The sequence below is a fragment of the Maniola jurtina genome, chromosome 23, assembly GCF_905333055.1.
Source record: "Maniola jurtina chromosome 23, ilManJurt1.1, whole genome shotgun sequence".
NCBI lineage: Eukaryota > Metazoa > Arthropoda > Insecta > Lepidoptera > Nymphalidae > Maniola > Maniola jurtina.
In genome coordinates this window covers 2063210-2081414 of record NC_060051.1, presented here as the reverse complement: position 1 = coordinate 2081414, position 18205 = coordinate 2063210, and the positions used below count along the sequence as shown (strand labels likewise).

Here is an 18205-nt window from a genome sequence, read left to right as displayed (position 1 = left end):
TGGTCCTGGAAAATCAAAAAGTTCCCAGGGGATTTTTAAAAACCTAAATCCACGCTGACGAAATTGCGAGCATGATTTAGGTCTGTCCTAATAAATAATTAGGTACAATATCAAACTCAAACTCAAAATAGTAGACATCTTTTGATGGTCAGAATTGTTAGGTTTTTAAGATGATATAGTGGTCATAATTAATTAATAATAATTAGGTAAACTTAAAACTAAAGCTACGAGCTATCAAAAAATTATACTTTATTTTGATTTTGTTTTTTTGGTATTATAATTTGATTTGATGCTCCCCTCGCGGCCAACTTGCTTTATCTTCATTATATTATTGTCACATCTTTTCAATTGTGTGTTGCTAACAGGGCTCTCTCCGTCACTCGTTTCATACAATCGTAGTTTCAATTTCATTTGAATATTAAGCAACCAAAGTCCATGAAATTTTGCAGACATATTCTAGAAACTAATATCTATGTCTGTGGTGTTTTAGATTTTTCTAAAAATATGTAGTTTTAAAATTACAGGGGCTCAAAGATTTGTATGAAATTTTTAAGACCGCGTAACTTTGAAACCGAATATTTTAACAGAAATCTGGAAAACCACAGACATAGATATTAGTTTCTAGAATATGTCTGCAAAATTTCATGGAATGAAATTGGAACTACGATTGTATGAAACGAGTGGAAACGAGTGACGGAGAGAGCCCTCGTGACGAAGAAAGTGTCGGGGTGAAACGTACTTACGTTGAGTATGTTCTAGAAGATTTGATTGGTTTTGTGTGTTAGTGGTGTGTACCTATTGCTTGCTTTTCCTGCTTCTTTACTACTTAGTGGGAAGGCGGGCGGTGCATATGGCATGCTATGTTGTACCATACAGATTTGTTTGTTTTGGCGGAGTCTAGCTAATCAATACGCTTGTAGTTCCTTATATCACACTTCACACTATCACACTAATATTATAAAGGCGAAAGTTTGTAGGTATGTATGAGTGTGTGTGTCTATGTTTGTTACTCCTTCACGCAAAAACCACTGGATGGATTTGGCTGAAATTCGGATTGGAGATAGATAATATCCTGGATTAGCACATAGGCTACTTTTTATCCCGGAAAATCAAAGAGTTCCCACGGGATTTCGAAAAACCTAAACCCACGCGGACGAAGTCGCGGGCGTCAGCTAGTAACTTATACTGCTGAAACTGGAATTCGCAGTCAAGCGCAAACCAGTAGGTATTTACTTGTTAGGCTGATAAAAAGGAAACCTTGACTTTTCACTCCATTGACTCGAATGATTCATAGAATTTTCCCAACTGGACAAAAAATGGTACTGTATCAATGACGCACTGCGCAGTGCACCACTGTCATAGACGTCACGACATGGGCTACTTTTTGTCCCGGATAGTCATAATTTTTGTAAGAGATTTTAATTAAAAATTTAACTCCACGTGGACGAAGTCGCGGGCGTCAACTATTTAGTACAGAGATGGCTTACATCCCAGGGATGGACATTGAACTAGGACATGGACTTTTTATCCCAGAAAATCAAAGAGTTTTCGCGGGATTTTCAAAAACTTAATTCCACATGGACACGAAGTCGCGGGCATTAATTATTTAGTACAGATATTAATAGCTTACAATTCGTGTACCGATATACCTATAGGCTACATTTTATCCCGGAAAATCAATGAGTTCCCTAGAATTTTTTTTAAACTTTTATCCACGCGGATGAAGCCGCGGGATTTTTTTTATAATATATACTAAGTCTATGTATAAGACTAGATGATCTAGTCTTATAAAATAAAAAAACAATTGCCGCATGTTTGATAGATAAGTGGTTCTTTTTTGTTTTGGTATGAAACAGTTTTTTTTTTTTTTGGAAAATCCGCTGTAAAAAAATTGCACCGTTCGCGTCAATGTCATATCAAAAGTACAATTTTATTCCTTATTCTAAAGGTTAACCCATGGGTAACCGTACTTTTGACATGACTGAATTGACAAATAGAGTTAAAATGACGAGTGAGAACTTAAAATGTACGGACTATGTACGTACATGATTTGCTTAGCCTTCAATTACTCACTCCATTGGCTCAGTTAACAGACTTATCCCAAAGACTATTATATCATAGAAAAATATAGATTGAAGGCGACCTCTTTATTTTGGCGGCAAAAACGCCAATGTCAAGCGCGTCCATGCGTTAAATATTGGCGCAACAATTGAAAAAAACCGGATAATTTAGGTAAATAGCAAGAAATCAAGTGTTTCTTAACTCAACGAATCGGAATGATCGAGATCATAATTTTTAGGATTCCGTACCCGAAGAGTGCCAACGGGACCCTATTACTAAGCCTCCGCTGTGCGTACACCTGTCTGTCCGTTCGTCCGTCCGTCTGTCAGTCAATGGGTTGTATCTCATGAACCAGGGGCAACCCTCCAGCTCCCATGGCACCACCAACCTCTCGGTTATATTATGGGTGTTTACCAGGGGCGCCTTCTTGACTCCTTACAATTTTTTCCCCGTAATAGATAGAGTTGATGTGATGATTTTCACAGTGTGTAAATCTATTGTCGCTATAGCAACAAAAAAGAATTTAAAAAAACATTTTTTTTTATTTGTATAGAGGACGAATAAAAAAATTAAAAAGTGCTATTTCTTCTACGATGGTACGGAACCCTTTATGTGCAAGTCAGACTCGCACTTGACCGGTTTTTTATCGATATTCATAATTTCTGATCCGATTGATTTGCGATTATTAGCAATACAAACCGTGTTTAATGATTTTTTTCATCATGGAGTCGTCGCAAAATAGATTTTTATCTTTCTTAGAACTAGTTGCTTAAGTTGCGAAAATGGTACAAATTCTATTAGGGTTAAGGTTAACTTGGAAGCAGAAGGTGGTGATAGCCTAGTGGTTAAGCCTTCTCATCAGTGGGTCTGGGGTTAGATCCCGGGCACGTACCTACCTCAAAGTTTTTGGGTTTATTAGCGTTTTAAACAATTAAATATCACTTGTTTTAACGGTGAAGGAAAACATCGTGATGATACCTATAGTTAGGTATATTTGAGAACTCTCCAAAAGTTCTCAAAGATGTGTAAAGTCTGCCAATCCCTTCTCATTCTGAGAGATGAAGATTATTAATTTTTATGATGAGCTTACCAATATTTTATAACGTTTGTTTACTTTTTAGATAGATTTCTGTAATAATAATTAAAGGTTTGGAGTAGGTAGGTACCTATATCTGAAAATATAAGTTTAAATAATAGTTCGTACAGTTAAATATTCCACAAGTTTTTTCAAACATGTGTGAGAAACAAATGAATACATGATACTTATCTAAATGCCGAGTGCATTTTGAAATGCGCTACCCAGACATTCAAACAAATAGTACAAATTAGTACCTAGCTATTAAATTGAAAATTACTACAAACGGGAGTCGAACCGACGTTAAACAGTCAATATCCAAGTAGGTACTTAGTAATTAATGTTACGTAGATAAAATATGTAATACAATACAAAGCCACCTGTTTCCGACACGATACAAGTTTAAAAATAATACAACTGGTTCCATGTACCTAATTTACTTACAGGCGGCCATTTTGTTGGTAATTATAAAATACACTTTTATTATAATCGACCTAGTGCCCTGTGCCTACTAATAACTAAGTTCGCATATTGTTACGCTCTACCACTAATAATCTAAATCTAAAATCCATACTTTGTATTATAAATGCGAAAGTGTGTCTATCTGTCTGTCTGCTACCTTTTTCCGGCCCAACAGTTTAACCGATTCTGACGAAATTCGGTACAGGGTTAACTTATATCCCGGAGACGGACATAGGCCACTTTTTATCCCGGAAAATCAAAGAGTTCCCACGGGATCTATAAAAATCTAAATCCACGCGGACGAAGTCGCGGGCATCTTCTAGTTTATAATATTATTAGGAATTAGGATTTAAATTCTTTTCTAAATAAATACGCTTTCTAAATAAATACGGTTCAAGTAGGTTTAAAGAAGATTTAAAACTTTATAATGATCTAAAACTTAAAACCCTAACACCTGATACTTTAACCTAATCTAACAAACGAGGGTAGTTGTATATAACCCGTCAAACCCAGCTCATGACGTTTTAACCTGTCAATCATTCGTAGATACCAAAAACGTCTAATGTACTACGCTCTAGACAGGAGAGTTCAAACAAAATTTTTTTTGTGCTGCAACGCTTTTGTTTTCTTGATAACCAGTGTCCATGTGTTATACTAATTTTGATAGCTTCATAGAACCACGATTTTGGTTCGTAATAACTACATGATACACAATTTTAGCATTTTACCAGAGTTAAGCGCAACGCACACCGTCAGATCCGAAAAACGGTGTTTTTCTTGGAAACAACTCAAATGAAACTGTATTTACTTAGATTCCTTGAACGTTTTCATTGATTGGTCACACTAATATTATAAAGGCGAAAGTTTGTATGTGTGTGTGTGTATGTTTGTTACTCTTTCACGCAATAACTACTGAATGGATTTGGCTGAAATTTGGAATGGAGATAGATAATATCCTGGATTAGCATATACGCTACTTTTTATCCCGGAAAATCGAAGAATTCCTACGGGATTTTAAAAAACCGAAATCCACGCGGGCGAAGCCGCGGGCATCTTCTAGTTAGATATAATTTAATTGAGAGGCAAACTACCTTTGTATGCAGCGCTCTCGAGAGGGGATTCGAACTTTTGATCTCGTGCCACCAAACGAAGTAAAATAAAAGTAGATGGGTATATTTAATGCAAATAGGTATGTTGTAATTTTGATATTCGTTATCATCCTAAAATTTATCTTTTAATTAAGAATTTGCATAACAACCTCATTAAAAGTATTCTATGTTGGTAGGAAAATAGATAAATTAAATATTTTTTTATTCCAGTTGTCTACTTTATACTATACTTGATGATACCCGCGACTTTCTCCAGGTTTTTTTTTTTTAAATAAAAATATTAGCCATGTTAAATGACTAATATTCCTCTTTCCTCTCCAACTAAGCGTCAGGCTTGTGCTAGCAGTAGGTACGACAATAGTACAACGGGCGGGGTTTGAACCGTCGACCTTTCGGTTTTCAGTCCACTCCTTTACCGGTTGAGCTATTGAGGCTTTTATTGTAAAAAGTTTACACTCCATTATATTTATTACTAGCTGATGCCCGCGACTTTGTCCGCGTGGATTTAGGCTTTTAAAAATCCCATGGGAACCCTTTGATATTTCGGGGTATCACACGCATTCTATATCGCACGCTAGGTCTTTAGCTACACCTAAAAGCAAAAATTCAGGTCGATCAGTTGGCCCGTTGAAACGTGATTGAAGGACAAACCAATAAATCAACAAACCAACGAACAAACACACTTTCGCATTATATGGGTATTGAGGACGCATTTATATTAAATCAGTAGCCGAATTGGGTAACTGATGTTTAGCAGTTCAATGCATGTTAAGTCCATGGCCGAATTCGTCAATCGATGTTTAACAGTTCAATGCACGTTAAACATTGGTCGACACTCGGCCAATTCCGCCAACCGACCAATAACTAAATGCGCCATAATTTGCAAACATGACAACAATTTTTTCAGTCCTCTTAACAAAATTGCCTTTAGAAATCTAAGATGCTAATGATAATTTTATTATTTAGTCTTAGCAAAATTTATGCAATTTCCTCAGTCAGCTTAACCAAATTGCCGTATTTTTTTTGCTGCAAGTGTAAAACCGGTCCGCCGGATTAGGAGGGACAAAAAACCGCCTTATTAGAGGGAATCCCTCACCAAGCCCCAACATCCTGAGATAAACAGACGGGATGTATGTCCGCGATTAATAATAATTTTAAGGACGCCGAAAACTGTCCTCCTGTTTGGAGTTTTTGTGGTGGTTTTTGCGAACGGAGGGGTCTCAAGGAAATTAGTTTGGAGGCTTTTGAGCTATCACCGTCCGTGTTCGCGGTCAATTTTTTTTTTTTTGAGAAATTAAAATACGTAGGTACTTAGAAGTCCTAGCTTTATTTTATTTTATTGGTTGATTTGTCATTCTTTTTTTTAGTATTTATATATTACTAGAGGAAGCCCGCGACTTCGTCCGTTTGGATTTAGATTTTTATAGATCCCGTGGAAACTATTTGATTTTCCGGGATAAAAAGTTGCTTATTTCGATTACAGGGACGCAAGCTACATCGGTACCAAACATACAAATCGGTTAAATGGGTCTTTTGGAATCCCGCGGGAACTCTTTGATTTTCCGGGATAAAAAGTAGGCTATGTCCGTCCCCGGGATTTAAGCTAACCATGTACCCGTAAGAAGAATGGATTAGTATGTATTTAGACGTGTGTATTTTTAAATGATACGTAATAATTTTTAGCGAGCTTAGTAGTTAGGGCATGTCGGTTTCCTATCCCTGTCCAGGGTTCCATCCCGGGCATGTCACCTCTAACCTGCATGTCTGAGAGTTCAGTGTTCGTTCTCAAAGGTGTGAGAAATCTGCTGATTCGCACTTGGCCAGTGTAGTGGACTTTGGTCTTAACCTTTCTCATTGCGAGAGAAGCTATGAAGAGAAGACTTTTAAAATAATAAAAAGTCTAGCTGAGTATCTTTGTGGTTCTTCTAGATATGGCGGGCATTCTGAACCAGTGTCCATTTTAGACTGCATCATCACTTACCACCGGATGAGATCGTAGTCAATGTTGTACAGGAATTACAAAAACCTAATTTTATGCGAAATTATATAAGTAGATAAATAAATAATCATATAAAATAGATATTAAAAAGGTAGATACAGAGATATTGTAGTTGGACATAGGTAAGCTACCCACAACAGCATGACGTAGTAATCTGAGGGTACAAAGTACTTTGATTTGAGGAGAGATTGCTACCCCAAAGATGTGGGGGAGGGTCAAAGGATTAATGTCCTTAGTAAGGGACGGACACATTATGACATATTTTAAACTGACCCTTGAAAGACAGAAAAATTAGACCTTCAGGGGAAATGACATGTTTAGGTAGCTTAAGTCCAGTAGCATGACGGGTGGTTAAAGTTACATTACGATTACCGTATAAATTTAACTGTCGATAAAAAGTAAGTATGTCAAAGTAGGTATGTCAGGAATAAGTAAGAGTTGAAATAAGTATTGTTTTATTCAAACAAACTTTTCCAAGACTTTTGAATCGTCAAATACTACCACGGGTTCTGAATGTCTTTCCTACCGAAAAGAAACTCGGCGGTTGCTCTTTTCAAAGATTGGATATACATACAATATAAGCGGATGATGTGATCTTCAGTCATTGAGCTGCAACATCACTTCAGCCGTAAAAAGGTAACAAGTTCCTCTTTCCTTTTATCCTGTTTATCCTTCTTCTATTTTCAAGTGATTATGCTTTATCCCATCTGTTTTCAATAAGATTTTAAAACATCTATGCTTTGATAATAAACACTAAATTAATATTATCATTCTCAAGCTTATGAGAAGTTGTTTTGTCTGTCAATTTGTTTTATTTATTAGGAGTTTTTGTTTCTACATTTTTTTCCCACTCTTGTTCTTTTGATGCTTTTTCGTATGTTTTTTTGTATCAGCTGTATCTCAATTAAGAGCGTCAATGTGTCTAACCATAAATCTTTTTAATGCGATTAGTTGTACAAATTGTTTGATTTTTTTCGACTCGTAATGTCTTCGTAGCTTTATATCTGGTTAAATCTATCAATAACAAGCTATTGCCTGCGACTTCTTCTACGTGACTTTAACTTATATGCTATTGGATTTTTTCAAAATCCATAGTGATCTATGCTATGCTGTAGAAAGACACTTCAACTTTTTACATTCAAAATCACTTCATTATGTGATTGTTAAGTTATGATAATTTTTGACAGGATATGTTAAATTCCATGGGAACCCTTTGAATTTCCGGGATTAAATTCATTACATATCCATCATTATGGATCCTGATTCACTGATTGTGTAAATGTAAATTGTGTGCTTCAGTCATGTCTCAATTTCTACAAGTCTACAAGTTCTACAAGTTCTACGATAGGTATCAGACAAATTTAAAAGCATCACACTAATATTATAAAGGCGAAAGTTTGTATGTGTGTGTGTGTGTGTGTATGTTTGTTACTCCTTCACGCAAAACCTACTGCACGGATTTGGCTGAAATTCGGAATGGAGATAGATAATATGCTGGATTAGCACATAGGCTACTTTTTATCCCGGAAAACCAAAGAGTTCCCACGGGATTTCGAAAAAACCTAAATTCACGCGGACGAAGTCGCGGGCGTCAGCTAGTATGATTATAAAAGGCACAAATCGCCATCAAAACTGCATGATAAGAAAATAATTCTGAGTAGTTAGTCGAAACAGTGTAAAACTGAGCGGAAGGTATAATGTAAGACCAATTTGCCACAGATTCCTCTCCGTTGAATCAATCCTTTACGAAGTCCTATTAAAAGTCATCCACCACCTCGAATCCACAGCCTCACGCCATTAACTAGTGCTCCAAACTTTAATTATGTTCCGGCTGTGACCAATCGGGATCGTGTTTGCATTTTCTGACAAGTCATGCAACGTGCTACCGTATCCTATAACTCTAGTAACTTGAACAGCCTTACTAACCTCATCAAATGTTTTACTAAATTCAACTTTAACATCATTAGTTTAACAGTTTAATTTTATTTGTATCTGTCACGTTGTCAGCAGCCTTTTGAATTTCATTCATTGCAAAGCAGTTTTCAACAATACGAATACGTTGATGATGTAATTTGAACTCTATTTGTTTGGTACTCAAGATTAATATCACAATGATGAAAAGTTTTATAGGCGAGTTGAAATTGAGTCGTGCTTGAATAGAATCCGGTGCCCGTAGGAACGTGGCCCATAGGCTTTATAGTTGGAGACCTGGTGTAAAATTTTAAAGAGGTGCTTGTTAAAGTCTGTAAGGATTACGATCAAGTTTGACATTACAGTTACTTTCAGTAGCTAGTAAGTGGTAACCGTCCACAACTTTGCTCCCATGGGAATTTTTGAAAATTCCGGCCTTTTATCTTGCATATTATCTATCTAAGGTCCAAGGATTTGGGCCAAGCGTTGATAAGTCAATCAGTGACTACTTGAGTCAGGATATTTCTATTTATTGCATGAAGTTATGAGTTTGCGAATACTATAGGTTATGGTAAGGATATTATATTACAATCTTTTAAAATCCAAGCATTTGTTAAAAAAAAAAAAACATTTATAATATTTATAATACCTAGTGTATTTACTTATACTTCAAGGCTAAATTCGCAGGATTCTAACCTGCGGCTCCCATTGGTTTCGCGAACGGAGCGCTATTGACTGACTAGTCAACGATTCACTTATTAAATGGGTACTATTGTACACTTTGATTGCCAATTGTTGAATTTGTAAAATAAGCGTGTCTTGAGGCTAATAAATTACTTAAGCTTAAAACTAAAGCTACGAGGGCTTCAAAAGCGCCCTGGTCTGCGAAGAAGCCCACAACAAACTCAGCCAAGTATGCTTTTTACTTCACCTTACCACTTTATTTTCCACTGATTCTTGGCCTACTATTGTTGGACATTGAATACAACGTCTCGGTACGATGACGCGCGTATTTCAGCCCAGAAACTAATTTGGGAGATCACAATGAGTGTCGATGCGTTACAGAAACTGCCTTTTGAGTGTGCGAAGAGTGCCGGCGTTCTATTATAACACGTACCCACTTGGCACGCGTTGTAACTATAACACTTTGGGGCAATTTAGCAACATCATTATCGAAATATATTAGCCAATATTATGAAGACTACATCTCTAAATCTTAAAATGTTTGGAATAATTTACCCGACTTGTTTTTTACTTGATTACTTCCTACAGCGTTACAACCTCAACGTTCGTTTCCCCTACGATTTTGTTCATTCGGTCCTATCTTTTACTTCTTTCTTCTATGAAGCGATTTGCTTCCTCGTTTCTAATACGCATTGCTAGAATATGGGATGCCCTTCCGGCTTCCGTGCTTCCCGCTAGCTATAATATTGGTACTTTCAAAAGAAGAGTGAATAGGCCCCTTCTGGGCAGGCGCGCTCCACCTTAGGCTGCATCATCTCTTGCTTGGTGTGATTGCAGTCAAGCGCAAGCCCATTTAGTTATAAAAAAAAGGTAAACTTTCCAGTTTTCTATAGGTCTTCTTTCACGCAATCTGTATCAATCTTTTTCTGGGTCTCCTTTTAAGTTTTTTTGCCTTGTCAATTATTAGCATTCTCTCTACCTAACTAACTCACACACAAAAAAAATCTAAGGCTAAAATCTCGAATGGTACTTAACCTTGACTTTAATGGTCTTGTTTTGAATGGTTAAAGGGTTATTGCTATATTTTTGTTACTGTATTATTCTTCAGAAGAAACCTTTGCAACAAAGTAAAAATTGTTTATCGAAAAACCTCTCTTAAATATGTTCTCTGTTGTTACATAATCAAATTATTATTCGGCACCTACTTACTCATATTTATTTTTTCGAAGAGAATAGAGCAAATATGTATATGTGTCTAATTTAAATTTAAGTTAAGCAGTATAATATAATTTGAACATTAACAATAGGTACACACAAATGTGGATTTTTAATAAATATGAATGCTATTGATGTTTATAATTACCGAGATCGTCCAGTAGATTAAGTTGAGGAAGCCGCCTAACCACGACGCGTGAAAACAGCCGTGAAGGTGGCATCCTGCCTTTATTGCCGTGTTAGGCTACGTTCACATGTTAATAATTTTCCTGTCAAAAAAAAAAATAGAAATTCCAGGGATTGATCTTCTGGCGTCGTCGGTCCTTTAATTTTGCGGATAGTGGTTCCTTTGAGTTATCACCTTCTTCACGATGTTGTGCCATTTTTGAGGTTCTGAAACTCAAAAGGAGAAACGGAACCCTTATAGAATCACTTTGTTTTCTGTCTCTCTGTCTGTCTATCACTCTGTCTGTCTATCTGTCTGTCCGTCCGTCCGTCCGTCTGTCTGTCGTGTCTATTAAGAAAACCTATGAGGAACTTCCCGTTGACCTAGAATCATGAAATTTGGCAAGTAGGTAGGTCTTGTAGCACAAGTACTGAAATTGTGGTTCCATCATTAAAAAAAAATATGTTTCAATTTTCAAAGTAAGATAACTATACCAAGTGGGGTATCATATGAAAAGGCTTTACCTGTACATTCTAAAACAGACATTTTTTTTATGCCTGTTTTTGATTTATCGTGCAAAATCTTGGAAAAAATACCCGAGTACGGAACCCTCAGTGCGCGAGTCTGACTCGAATTGTCAAAAGAATCTACCACGCACTGGTGCCTTTTCTATCGAAGAAAACTAGGAAGAAACTCGGCGGATGCTCTTTTCAGATATTTAAAGACTTTATAAATAAATAAATAAGTAAAATATTTTTTTTTCTTCGTGGGAGCAACGCGAACGTTACTTTCGTACGAAAAAATACCCTCTAAGTCTAGGCACTTCTAAAGAAGTTTTATTTAAACAAGGGGTAAAGAGGAAAAATAACGCATTCTAAACATAGCCTTATGATCTTGGGCAAATAAAAAAATCTGATGTTTCGCTCAAACTGAGAACAATTAGTTCCGGCTAGCTGCGGATGTCGTTCAAGGGCAGAACTCACTTTCGGATGAAGCCACCGATGAGTTTTATACTTTAATTGGATATATTTTATTCGATCCTTCATAATCCTTAGCTTTAGGTTGTTTTGTTTGTTTAGGGTAACCGAGACAACCTAATACAAATATTTGCTACCATGAAATTTTGTATAATTAAGACGTTTGCTCTCATCTTTTAGGCCGACGTCTAGGGTATCTTAGTTTTAATAAAAACCACTCAGGAATAAGAAAAGATCTCATTCTCATAATTAGGTATAATTTTATGTGTGAATGAATCAGCGCTTATATTCTATCATTTCTATCGAATGTTTTTGCAAACCCAACTTAAAGAAATATGAACAAAAAACTAATGCGTCTCTTTTCCATTTTTCCAGGTGTTCGGCTCCAAAGCAGACCTGCAGCTGCACACGCAGATCCACCTGCGCGAGGCGAAGCCCTACCGCTGCACTCAGTGCCCCAAGGCCTTCGCCAACTCCTCCTACCTGGCCCAGCACTCGCGCATCCACCTCGGCATCAAACCTTACCGCTGCGAGATATGCCAGCGCAAGTTCACCCAGCTCTCCCATCTCCAGCAGCACATCCGCACCCACACAGGTGACAAGCCCTACCGATGCACCCAGATAGGGTGCACCAAGGCCTTCTCCCAACTCTCAAACCTCCAGAGCCACAGCCGCTGCCACCAAACCGACAAGCCGTTCAAATGCAACTCCTGCTACAAGTGTTTCACCCACGAGAAGGACCTGCTCGAACACATTCCTAAGCACAAAGAATCCAAGCACTTAAAAACCCACATCTGCCAATACTGCGGCAAGAGTTACACCCAGGAGACGTACTTAAGTAAACATATGAACAAGCACGCGGAGAGGGCTGATAAAAGGCCGCCGATTTCTGCGTTAGGACTGAGCGGGCTCAACAGGTCCTTAGCCGCGGCCGCGCCTACCGCCGCGCCGTTCGCAGATCACCCCTACTGGCCCAAAGTCAGTCCGGACTCCGCGGCACATATGTCTGATGACGGAGGATATCATCAGCAAAGAGAGAACGATGACCATCACGAACACCAGCTCCAGCAACAGAGGGCGTTGTTCGCTCAACACGAGAGTCAAGAGGATCGTATCCAACCCCCCGTTTCGTCGGCTGCGAATTCCGCGTTCACACCGATAAACTCGATGGCGCCACACCTAAACGGACTCTCCCATCATAGCGCGCTTCCTACACGACCTTACCTCTACGACCCGTTGCACTTTCAGCAAGGGAAGCAACAGCCTAACTCATTCCCTAACCAACTGATATCACTTCACCAAATTCGGAACTACGCACACCAGCCGTCCGCCCTGTTGCCAGCGGAGCACATCCTTCCCCACTCCCTATCTCACAAGGACAAGCAGTAACCTCCTTGCCGTTTCCTGTAGGTGCACTTACTTTAGAACTTATGATGGTATTATTAGTCTATAAAGAAAAATAACGAAAATTATTAAAAATGTTTAGAATCTCGCTCTCCAAGACAGATTTTGGTGGTATTAAAATATATGTATGAAATACGAAATTCGTTTATCATTTAGTGATGCGAAGTTCACTTTTTAGACTTATATCGATATTCTGTAAAAAATTCTGAATTTTGTGAGTAAATGTAAACAAAATATATTGGGTATGAAATGTGATTTCAGATGTTGTGAGGACAATTTTTGAATTTATCTCTTATCGATTAGTTTTCATTAGAGCACCAGTGACCGCCTATAGCAGTTTAATTGTTATAATTTAATTTTACTAAGCAAATGAAAAGCAAATAAAAATGATGTTAAGTTTGTTTTTCCTTATTTGTATTTTGTAATAGTGTTTTACAGCTGTCTTGAAGAAAACTAATCTTTAAATTAAAATGTCAAAGCAATAATATCAGAAGTTGGCTCTGAAAATTTATAAGAAAAATTATAATACAAATGCATAATCAAAAGGCTTTACAGGCATTTTTAGGCATAATAATACTTCTCTCTATGAATTTTAATTTTTCTGTAAATTTAATCACATTTTAACTCTGAAAATACTAAAATATGTTAATAAAATATTATTTTAATTGTAAAAAGATATACAGTTTATTGATTTTAAGGACACATTTTATGAAAATGATAATTTCAACCATACGAACCATAGTTGTTTTGAAACATGAAATATGCAGTATATAATGTGTTGATTGAAATATATTTAATAGAAAAACAGAGTTCCTGATTGATTGATGAGTTACAATATCGATAGAATATAAAATTCCTCTTGAAAATTGATTTTTCTTTAATCTGTTGCATTTTATTGTATACGTTAAGGAGTAGTAGACATGACAGATCTCTAAAACCATCACATTTGCACTCAGTTCCTACTTAGATCGATTAAATTCTTATTAAGCTTTACTTTTTCATTATCTATTATTCTACGATCTTAGTTGACGGATTAGAAAATGTGGTCTTCCTTCAGATTTGTATATTTATCGGTACTGGATTGAGATGAAGTAATTAGTGTTACCTATCTGTTTAAAAGTTAGGGTTATTTTTATTATTCTATGAGTAATTTTGGTGTTAATATTAGAGGTTGTGATTGTATTTCGTAATTTTGGGCAGCTTTGTAAATTTTTCAAATAATAAATTTGAATATTATATAGTTTACAATATGTAACAATGTTTATATTTTCAAATAAATCTTAATTATGATAACAGCTTAATTTAAAATCACTTTTTTACCTTTATCCTTTTTTTTATTTATTTATGCGTAAAATTATACCACAATCTTGAAGGCTGAATACATTTTCAATTTGTACTTATTTATACAATAACGTCTTATGTAATGTAAAAATATCGACGGGTGGCCAAAATCGCTTATTCTCATCTATCGATATCGATAAAAGCGCACTTTTGTAAATATTTTGTAAATACTGAATACACATTTTTTGAGAAACCTTGAAATTTATTGAAAATATTTTTTCTTTTAAGTCTAAAATGCTTATGCTCAATTATATTAGACGTAAGATGTCGTTGGTAATGGATACATTGCAGGTACTCGAATGGCACTTAAATTTGTCTATTTGTTAAAATTTTGGTGTCAATGAAGATCAAATTGGCAATACTCCATACCTCTGTTTCAAGTTTCGGATTGTACTTAACAGTTGATATTTTGTTCATCGTCAAATTTTATCGATAGCGCAAATTGGACGATTGATTGACATCACTCAATCTTATTATTTATTGAAGTTTTTTAGCAATGTAATTGCATTCGCACAATTATATACCTTTGTTTACTTCAATTTTTGATAAAGCGTTAATATAAAAAATCAGTTGTCTAATGATTGCCGTGTCTACGATCAACTTTTATTACGAGTCAATATGCAATCTAAACTGAACTGTTTCACTTTTTCGTATTACAACCATCTAAATTCTAGCCAAATGAAGACCGATTTCATAGGAGTCATTTTTTAGAGGTAATCAATATTTAATCAGTTAAAAGAATTACTTAATACAATACAATAGAAACCGAAAGACCTTTTACACGAATAAACATTTTACAAGTGTTTTTCAATCTTCAAGTGATCTACCACTGAATGTAAACTTTTAAAAAAACAGTCAAGTGCTAATAGAACCTGCCCACGAAGGATTCCATACCAAAGAGCAACCGCCGAGTTTCTTGCTGATTCTTCTCGGTAGGAGTAGGAGGTCGCTAGTAACATGCAACCTACATAATATTACAGAGATATTAGTGCTTGTTTGCGCAAAACGGTAGATAGATTCAAAAATCTTTATCTAGATTTTCGAGTAAAAAGGCTTTTTTTAATTTTTTCAGTACGAAAAATGACAGTTCAGTTAAGGCACTGAAGCTCATAAGCTTCAGAAATAACACGTTCTTAAAAGTTTATATTAGACCAAAAACCGACCTAAGTAATTAGTCTAATTTTAAAGTATACGAAATATTGTTGATTTATTTCTTTTGGAAAATTGCATAATATTGTGTAGTCTTTAAAAAATGTGATAGGAGACGAAGTGCAGGGGAGAGGTGTATTTTTCGAAAATCTTTCGTCTAAAAGTTGATTTGCTATTGATCTTTTTTTTATTAGGTTACGAATTCTTAGGTTGTGGTTAATTGTGATTCAGGACACTGTTCCTTGGGGACTAGTGGTCTAAGAGCAAGTGGACTGTTTTTTCAAAATGTTCTTACAGGGTCAAATGCTTATACATATTTTATATTAATATCAAACAGACACTGTGCATATCAATAACCTAACTGGACGACACTAATGCCACCACCACCACCACCATGCAACAATTCTTTTAATTACTATAATATTAACGAGCCAATTACGCAGAAGATATGTCACAAAGAGTGTGTACCCTCACTCTCAAGTTCGAAGGGATGGCAATTCGACACGACTGGAGACGGATCAGGCGTCGGACTTTGCGAGGCTCATGGGTGCGCAACCCCAACTAAGAGCTCCTACTGAGAATTTCTTGACAGAATACTAAAAACTTTTTTGGGCCGGACGAATGTAACATTGTTTGTGGGACATTTTATGCAAAATGTTGTGGCACTTAAATTTAACAAACCAATCTAAATCTAAGTTAAGACTATTCGAACCTGATCAGTTAACCTAGTTGAAAAGGCGACCTCCCGGGGTCGGGGTTCGACACCGGACACGCATTTCTAACTTTTCGTAGGTAAGTAAGCGCGTTTTAAACAAGTAGGTAAATATCACTTCATTTACCGGTGAAAGAAAACATGGTGAGGAAACCTGCATGCCTGAGAGTTCTCCGTAATGTTCTCAAAGGTTTGTGAAGTCTGCCAATCCGCACTTGACCAGCGTGGTGGACTATGGCTATGACTAGATCCATGCTCAGTAGTGGGCCGACGATAGGTTGATAATAATGTTGGTGAATCTAAATTTATGAATTATGATGTATATAAAAGTGTCGATGTATTTTATGAACATTTTGGTTAAGAACACTTTGAAAGAATAGTTCACTCGCTCTAAGTCTATAAGTGTATTGCCGTCTGTCCGTTTGTCACAAAGTTAGCCAAATGCTAATTTTAAGTTCTTGTACAAATTATTGTTTTTTTTTTATTAATTATTGTATCGTAATGCAATATTAAATCTCTTCCGAATTTGTTATAGTGCTTACGCGCAATGTAGATAGATGACATTGAGCCAAGAATTTATCCAAATTTTTGTAGGTTGTTCGCACACCTGTCAGCACGCAAGCACGACCGTACGCACCGCATGCATTGACTGCACACACGGTGAATAACTTCAGAAGTCGAATCGATGGACGTACTCTGCCATATAATACAGGTCTTTTGTAAGGGATTTCATAAATCACAGTTTTACGTTGCTAGTTTTCAGTAGCTTACAAGGATTCGTTTAATGTCGCCTGTCTACGTAGTGAAGGATCTTTAGGCGCAGGTCGCTATTCCAATACCTTGAAATTCCTCTATCAGTCGTCAGAACTATGTTGCATGCTCATTGTAAGGATGCTGAAATATTATCTGCCAACTCGCGTCAATTTTCACGGGATGATTTACTGATTTTTGATCGTGTTCATAGAATTGATTTCTGCGTTGTTTATTATTATGTGGTGTTAGTACAAGTGTAAATTAATAATTTATAACACCCCCGACAATTGAAGGTTACAGTTACTAGAAAAGAGCTGATAACTTTCAAACGGCTAAACCGATTTTCTTGGATTATAGCTAAGAACACTCTCGATTAAGCATCTTTCAAACAAAAAAAACTAAATTAAAATCGGTTCATTAGTTTAGGAGAATTCCACAGATAGATACACAGATACACACGACAAACTTACAATACCTCTGTTTTTGGGTCGGGGGTTAAAAAGGAAGGTTAAAAGTTCTGGGGTTCAGGTAGTTAATAGTTATTTCGAACAAAGTATGTCTTCCTAAATATTAAGGCACTGAAAATAATGAGATTAGAAAAAATGAAATTAATCAGATCGTACCAATAAATTGATTTCAACTATGATATCTCGGCACTATCCATTACATTTCTTCAGCTGTCCCGGCGCCGTCAACCGATAGATCATAGTTGTTCACTGCTAGACATAATATGTCTCTTGTAGGTACACTTCCACACATCTTGCTTTGCCTGAATCGACCAGCTCCCTGCCACTAGTTTCATATAAGACGCTTCTGTTCATCTAGTGGTCTGCCAACGTTACGCTTTCCGGTTCGAGGTTTTTTTTTCTGTAGCTTGGGACCCCAACGCGTATCCGGTTTCTTCGGTGCACCATTCGAATTTTGAATGTTACAAAATGTGTATTTGTCGCGTACTGTGCGTGCGGCGATGCTGCTAGTTATGCGATCAGCTAACTTCGGTTGTAAGGGATTAAAAAGGTCGCCAATATCTCTCTATTGTAAGTAGAAATGTGATATTGTAATGATTTTTTTTTAGTTAGTTAAGTGTAAACTTATTTTTATGATTAAATATAATATTTTTGTAAGTAATTTTTTCGTTTTATGGATAGTTTTCGCTTTGTCTAGGCGTTCCCGTTTCAAGATTTTAG

The 18205-nt window shown here is 36.4% G+C and overlaps 1 protein-coding gene across 3 annotated transcripts in view; it reads left to right on the top strand.

Annotated features, from left to right (window-relative positions):
* LOC123877436 (zinc finger protein rotund-like) overlaps nucleotides 1-16203 on the top strand; it is a 109328-nt gene extending 93125 nt beyond the window's left edge. For all 3 annotated transcript variants that reach the window (XM_045924236.1, XM_045924235.1, XM_045924234.1), the window contains one exon: nucleotides 12035-16203. In XM_045924236.1, the coding sequence (XP_045780192.1) occupies nucleotides 12035-13048 (1014 nt within the window). In that variant the 3' untranslated portion in view covers nucleotides 13049-16203. The remainder of the gene's footprint in view (nucleotides 1-12034) is intronic.
* The last annotated feature ends 2002 nt before the right edge of the window (nucleotides 16204-18205 follow it).